Below are 7,234 nucleotides of genomic sequence, written 5' to 3'. Positions count from 1 at the left end.
ACCTTTAACTCACAATTGATTTAGATTTTCTCATCTCATGAAGGAAAACTGATTTAACAAATCACTTTGTTGTTTTATGTTGCTGTGAATGTAATTTTAAGGTCTCTGTGAAACACCCTCAAATGTCATTTTAAAATCAAGTTATTTGCATCCACACATGTTGAGACGCTCAAACCCCTGCTTTCTCACCCCCTTTGTATTTTAAATTGTACTGCCCGACTCCACACCTCAGGGGGCCAGAACCCTGACTCCTGAAGGGGGAGGTGTGACTCCACACCTCAGGGGGCCAGAACCCTGACTCCTGAAGGGGGAGGTGTGACTCCACACCTCAGGGGGCCAGAACCCTGACTCCTGAAGGGGGAGGTGTGACTCCACACCTCAGGGGGCCAGAACCCTGACTCCTGAAGGGGGAGGTGTGACTCCACACCTCAGGGGGCCAGAACCCTGACTCCTGAAGGTGGAGGTGTGACTCCACACCTCAGGGGGCCAGAACCCTGACTCCTGAAGGTGGAGGTGTAAAAACACACCTCAAAGGTGGACCCTTTTCCCCTAGAATATAAATGTAGGTCTTCCCCTTTGTTCATTGTCTCTTCCTGCATCCCGAACCACCGGCATGTTTGAGGAACCTTTCTTTGCAAAGAAATAAAACACGTGTCGGCCGACAGAAGCTCTCTATTTCATTCTTCACCTACAGAGAATTTCCACGACAGTTCATATAAAACTTTATTCACATTATAAAATGTCCTAAGACGTACATACTAGTTATAGCTGTGGAGTTTCTAAATTGCAGGACATACCAGCTCCGTGATGACCTTGAGTCAAAAGAATGCATGCCAAAACAAAGAATTTAGGAAGATAAACATCACATTGCATTACATTAATGAAAAAAAATCACAAACACAAAATCACGAATTCAATTGCCTTTACATTCAATGGGAGACTGGCTGTAGCAGAAAGATTCAGATAAAAAAAAAAACCCGTGGGTGGATTTCAATTTGTTCATTTGTTTTGTGTACGTATGTCTGGGGCTTCTTCAGTTGTGCTGTTTTTGTATGTAAAACATCTACAAAGCCCTTGTGATGGAAGAAAACAGAAAAAGCTGAGAGTTAAACATGATTTAGCTGTACAGGGTATCAGATCAATAATTATCACCAAAAATATAAAACTTTCCCTGAAGGTGGTGCTAGAGGAAAGATCACTGAGTTGATTTTAAATGAGATGGGTCAATCATTTGGGCAGCGTTTGGATGTAGGTTTGCAGCTGCTTATTGTGCTGATATCAGTTTTATTGTGAGAATTTATCTTCTGGGGAACATGATTACACTTTAATTCTACTAAAATGTCACATGACCATTGGTGTTCCTTTCCTATTTGCTAATGCTGCTTTGGAAAGTTGCTACAGAAAAAATTCATCAGGAGGCCATGAAAACGTGTAGAATCATCTGACGGTCAAACTAAATCTGTAAGAGAGAACTGAATAACTCGGCGAGCGAACTGATCAATATCATCATGTGTCACTGACACTATCTGACAAAAATAAAGCAGCTGATGACGTCTAAAAGTTCAAATGTTTGGCAAAGCTTTCAAACTTCTGGGATACAGTTTATTTTTGACGTTTACATCTTTTTCTTCAGAAAACTGTGTATACACACTGCAGATGAATTTCTATGTCTACATAGTATCACACCACACAGGTAAGCAGAGACTCATCCTTGCAGGAGCCTCTAGAGGAAGATGCTTAAACGGAAATGCATCATAGTTGTTAAGACTAAAACATATCACACTAAAATATTCAGACATGGAGGTGAACACCTTCAATCTAAAAATGCCTGTGCATAGCCTGGATATATACATTTATTATCTTTAATTATATAAAATATTGTAAAATAGAAAGATTAGGAGGTAAGTGACACTATGTGTAAGAAAAGGAATGCCTGATGCTGAAACCAAAAGTCTGTCCTTCCAGTATTTTTAGACCCTTATCTGCCACATTTGATGATTACTTAGCTTACATCTACATGTGAAAAATCAATGTAGTATATTAGGATAATACTGCAAGATTATAGTTTTAGTTTAGATACTGTAAATTAATAAAGAATAAAGGGAGATTAGAGACTCTTAACAAATATAAATCACAGCGTGAACTAAACTAAATTCAAACTTATGTCCAGTCATATGTGTGTCGACCACTGTCCTGCTGTCAGACTCTGCCATCAGCCTGACACCATGCAGCAGAGTCCAGGGAAGCGTCTCTTCCTCTGTCTGATCAGCGGGTGTGGAGTCAGGTTCAACAAGCTGCTGTCATCTGGAACAAACACAATGTCCCCCGTGTCACCTTCTTACTTGTTTCAATCCCAACAGAAATGGTGATTTTCTTTGAAGCTATGGCTACAGCAGATGAATGGATACATGCTAAAATATTCAAAAATGGGGATACAGCCCCCTCTGCATAAAAGGCAAACAAATCTGCCAGTCAAAACTACCAACATCTCATTTGTTTATTCAATCTGAATATTTTTTTACAGAGTTAAAACTGCTGCTAGTGAATTTTTTAGTGATACATGGCCAATCTTAGAATTAACAGCTGTATATTTACCACTCTAGATGGATTTTCAACATCTTCACTCCTGTGCTCCATGAAAGCGCTGATACCAAGCACAGTCAATGTGGACTCTGCTTTGCTTCCATTTTTTTATCTCTTCTTTCTTTCTACTGAAGTCACCATGCTAACTAGCTAGCCCTGTTCTAGTGTCTTGACGGTTTCTCATACTGAGTCAATGTAACGTCCAGTCAGACCTGAAGAAATGGCACTGTATGGAGGCTGTATTATCACCTTGAGAATTGTACATTCTCCAGAGATCTTGGCAACAATGGTAAGCATACAGCTATTAATGCTAACATAGTAAAAAAAATTACAAATGGCCCCTTTTTATACTAAGCTAAGAGGCTGCTTGCTGTAGAAATAGCATATGGATATTAGAATCTTCCATCTTCCCATCTGATTATCAGCAAGAAGGCACATCTAATGATGCAATTAATGTAATTCACCTTGCCTTATGGATCCAGAATTGGAAAACTTGAAGAACAATTATTGATCAATTCATATTGTGGTGAATTTCATCCCTCATAAATATTACATACCTTGGTTTTTCAGTGGTAATGGCATAGTATCCCTGAGTTTGCTGAGTAAGTTTCTCATCTCACGCATATCTCTGTGGCAAAGAAACAATGAATTGTCAGAGAAATATTTGCACTTTGGATGGTTTACGCACAAGTTGAAGACACTATTAGAAAAAAAAAAAAAAAAGACAACGTTTGATGTTCCATTGAAAACAGCATATAAATAAAACTTTAAAAAGCAGGTGTAGTCGCTGTACCTCTCGATATTTTCAATATCAGTTCCCACCAACCACTGCTCCTGAGGGAAGTCTGTGGGAGAGGAGGATCTGTCTTCCAGGATGGGGACATCAGAGCTCTCGTCTACCCTGAAGTCCACCCTTGGCTCTGAGTTTGTTCCTTCAGGACCAAATCAATCAATCACAAAAATTTTGTTATAATTCACTGACAATTACAACACAAAATGGTCCAGTTTCTCAATCTAATTAAGTTTCAAGTTTAATTTATTTAATGAATCCCATCCTAATGCTTGATACAGCTCTTTGCTGCCCTCTGCTGTTTCCACAGTGTGTAGTTTGATTTCATTGGTCCCTTCAAATAAGGCAGATTTTATCAATAGCCTTTCACTTTTACCAACAGGAGTTATCTGTGACCCTTGACTTGTTGGTATTTTTTTTTTTTTTTTATTGCAATATTCTTTTAAATGTTCTTTATATGTTGTCTTACTTTTACCCCTTGACATCTTGCAATGTTCATTGTCATCATGACCTCTGTATTAATGTGGCTCTGAATTGCTGGAAAAAGTACTTAATGTACTTAATGGTAATGTTTGGATTTCAAGCCATTAGCTAGTAGTTAAATTAATCCGAAAATCATTTGGAAATGCACTTTAAGTCTTTAGGTATATTTATTTACCTGAAATGTGTACATGCAAAATTCTTGGTTAGAGATAATGGGACTGCAACATATTTTTATTTGTATTTTGATCATCTACTTAATGCTTTTTCTATATGCAATGACTCCAAAATTTTTATTGCTATATTGATATCACTGATTTGAATTTTGCTGCATTTGCAATAAATGTGCGTTTAACTAATAATGGGCTTAGGCTTTTCATGGTAGAAAAGGCATGAATGTTCCTAGCAACTTGAAAATGAGTCATTTCTATCCAAGTTTCCTCCCAAGTCAAGGCAGTAGAAACAATACCAGGACCATAATACTGAAAACAGTTAAATGGATTTCAGTCAATAAAATCATTCATTTGAATCTATATACCTGTGACTTTCCTACTGTAACGTGTAAAAATGTCAACACAACATGTCAAAAATTCATGAACCAAACCATGGTGATGAGGTACTATGTCTTTGATTTGAGTTTTCATGACTCTTTGTTCTAAATCTTGCTGTACAATGATGTCGAGATGGTACTTTTTCTGTGCAGCTGCAGCACCCCCAGCAGGCACATGGATTTGAGCATCTCTGTTATGAACATCTCAAGGCAGCACTGCAGCTGGATGAAGAGCCGGCAAATCTCAGGGTGGATTTCTCCATCCTCTGGACTGCAGCACAAAGAGGAGGGGGCAGGCAGTAGGGAAGGAGATCAGACAAACAAGTTGAATGCGCGCTTTATATTGCAGCTTAACTTCTGAAACATGCTCCAGATTTAGACTTTTCAAAAAAAAATTCCTCCAGTTTTCATCACAAATGGATTTATCTTGAAGACACATGAAACTCCACAAATGCATCAGTGGATCTGAATCCTGCCTTCATTCTGGTGTTTCGGTCATAGCTTGACCTTAACTTTCACAAAAAAACTTTACTTTTGGGTGACTGCAAATGTGACTGCAAACAACCTTTCCCAGCATGACAAAAAACTAGTTAACTTCTTTTTCAGTTGCACTCATTTCAAGTGACCATGTCATTTTATTTTATTTTTTATTTTTTTGGTCACCTTCCATACTTTCCCATTTTATCTCGTTGTTTTAGACTGCAAACGCATTTCCTCTATTGCAGTCAATTTCTGCTTGTGTGACTTTACTTGGGAGAGGCGAATTGTTTGAAAGAAAAAGGGGAATCTGCTAGTGGCCTCCTCTTGTCATGTTGAGAAGAGGAACGTTTTCCTAAACGGCTGAGGTGTTTCATCACAACCGATGGGGTCCAGATCTGCTGCCTTTTTTCTCTATCAACCATGGGTTCCTTTCTTACCCCGAAACGGAGATTACGGCGAGGTCCTGGTGCGCTGCCCGGGCCATGGAGCATCCTTTGGACCGAGTGTGGTGCATCTGAGCCCGCAGGCTCGGACAGTCCGCTGAGCTCTCCCCGATGGATATGACTTGCTCCCGGTACAGCGCGACCAGGGTGTTGAATTCCTGGACAGTCTGCGGGGGAAGGGAAGAAAAAAAAAAAAAAAACACCATTAACACCGATTGCGCCTGAACAAACAGTGGCATCCCGGTGAGGCATAGTTTGAGCAGGAGCTGATCCGCGATTCAGCTTTTTGATAAGAGACGGGGGGGTGGTGGAGCCTGTCTGTCGGAACTAAACACGGTACTCACCATCCTGCTGCAGTCCGCCGCCCCCTCCGTGCTCTCCCTGCGCTCCGGCTCCGTCTGCACGCCTTTGCTGACGGGGAAGATGCTCCCAGCAGACCTCGGGCGCTTTTTCCGGCCGTACGGTGCAGAACACATTCATGCACAGCCAGCACCGGAGCCAGCCAGCCGCAAACAAGACGGACAGACAGACAGAGGGGGAGGCAGGGACACAGGGAGAGATGCCCCCTCTTTTCTGATGCTGCCGTGTCCTCTGTGGACAGCAAAATGACCCGCTCAGTCCGCCGCAGCCTCCGGGCTCTGTTGGTTCAGGGAGAAATCCCCCTCCTCCTCCTCCTCCTCCTCCTCCTCCACTCCGCGGGCGTGTGCGGTCGTTCCCCGGAGCAGGAGCGTGTCGCAGGCCGGCCGAAGCCTCAGCAGCTCCCTCTGCATCACAGCCGAGGAGAGTCACCTTCAGCCTCCTCCTGAAGGCCGAGAGGGAGGCTCCTCCGTCTTCCGCCGCGCGTTCACGTGTGAGGAAGATTCAGAGGGAGCCAACAGCGGAACAGACTCACTGTTAACTGTTTCTGAGCAGCAGAGGCCCAGAGAGCAGAGCAGACCTTTTAAAACCTCATCAGCATTTTGCAAGACCCGAAGAGCCTCATCCTGCTGCAGTGACCTTCATCTAAGTGTTGACAGCTGTGATTGTGTGTACTTGTTTGTGCTAAGTTGTATTTGTTCTTTGAACCATTAGGGGGCAGAAGAAATTAAAAACATCACCCAGGCGCCCAGCGTTGGCTGGATGTGTTTCCATTGGGGCTGAGGCAGGAGTCCCCTCCGCTGTCATCACCTCATGGCCACGTCCAAAACCTCAAATCCCAATTCACTTTCTATTTTAACAACAACAGCCGAACCGGGTTGAACTGAAAGCAGAGGACGTTTTCTTTTTTGTGTCAAGCGCTGTGTCAAGTGTTTAATCGTCATCTTTGAATTCTTCCTGTTGATGGCCAGATAGCCACTTCCATACCCCAGTATTTACCAAGAATATAATTCTTTGAGGATATTCCTCCTTTGACAGTTAAAGGCACGCGTTTTAAAATATGTACACACACCAAATGTGCAGTGTTTCTCAAATACCTCATCAGCCCACTTGCAATGCCTCCATAGTCTAAAGGTTGATTTCTGTAATTGAGTAAACCCATAAAAAATGAAATCAATGATTGTTGTGGCCTGGTGGACACAATTGATCAGAAGCAGCAGGAGACTCAAAGTAAAGTTAAAAAAAGTTTGTTTTCACAAAAAAAAAAAAAAAAAAGAGTACAGAGCTTGTCCCACAAAAAGAAGGGTTCGTTTGTGGAGTTTGCATGTTCTCCCCCTGCCGGCATGGTTTTCCTCCCACTGTCCAAAGACATCATGTTTGGGTTCATTGGTGCCTCTAAATTGTCTGTAGGTCAAGAGTTTGAGTTGGTGTTGGTCTCTGTCTGTCTCTGTGGGTTGGCCCTGTGAAGACAAGCAGGATTCAGCACTGCAAGAAAAAACAAACAAACACAAAGACAGATCACGCAGAAGGCACAAAAAGGACTTCTAATGT

At 42.0% G+C, this 7,234-nt stretch overlaps 1 protein-coding gene across 1 annotated transcript; it reads right to left on the bottom strand.

Moving 5' to 3' along the window:
- Positions 1 to 2,212: 2,212 nt before the first annotated feature.
- LOC115051831 (regulator of G-protein signaling 7-binding protein B-like) lies at positions 2,213 to 5,802 on the bottom strand. Its single transcript, XM_029515530.1, has 6 exons — positions 5,671 to 5,802; positions 5,321 to 5,493; positions 4,525 to 4,674; positions 3,377 to 3,496; positions 3,141 to 3,211; positions 2,213 to 2,304 (listed from the first exon to the last, which is right to left on the bottom strand). Exons 1-6 carry the CDS (start codon positions 5,800 to 5,802, stop codon positions 2,213 to 2,215), a joined length of 738 nt encoding a protein of 245 aa, XP_029371390.1.
- Positions 5,803 to 7,234: the final 1,432 nt, after the last annotated feature.

The sequence above is a fragment of the Echeneis naucrates genome, chromosome 12 (genome assembly GCF_900963305.1).
Source record: "Echeneis naucrates chromosome 12, fEcheNa1.1, whole genome shotgun sequence".
Taxonomy (NCBI): Eukaryota; Metazoa; Chordata; class Actinopteri; order Carangiformes; family Echeneidae; genus Echeneis; species Echeneis naucrates.
Note: the sequence above shows the minus strand (reverse complement) of the source record. Positions and strands in the feature narration are given on the sequence as shown.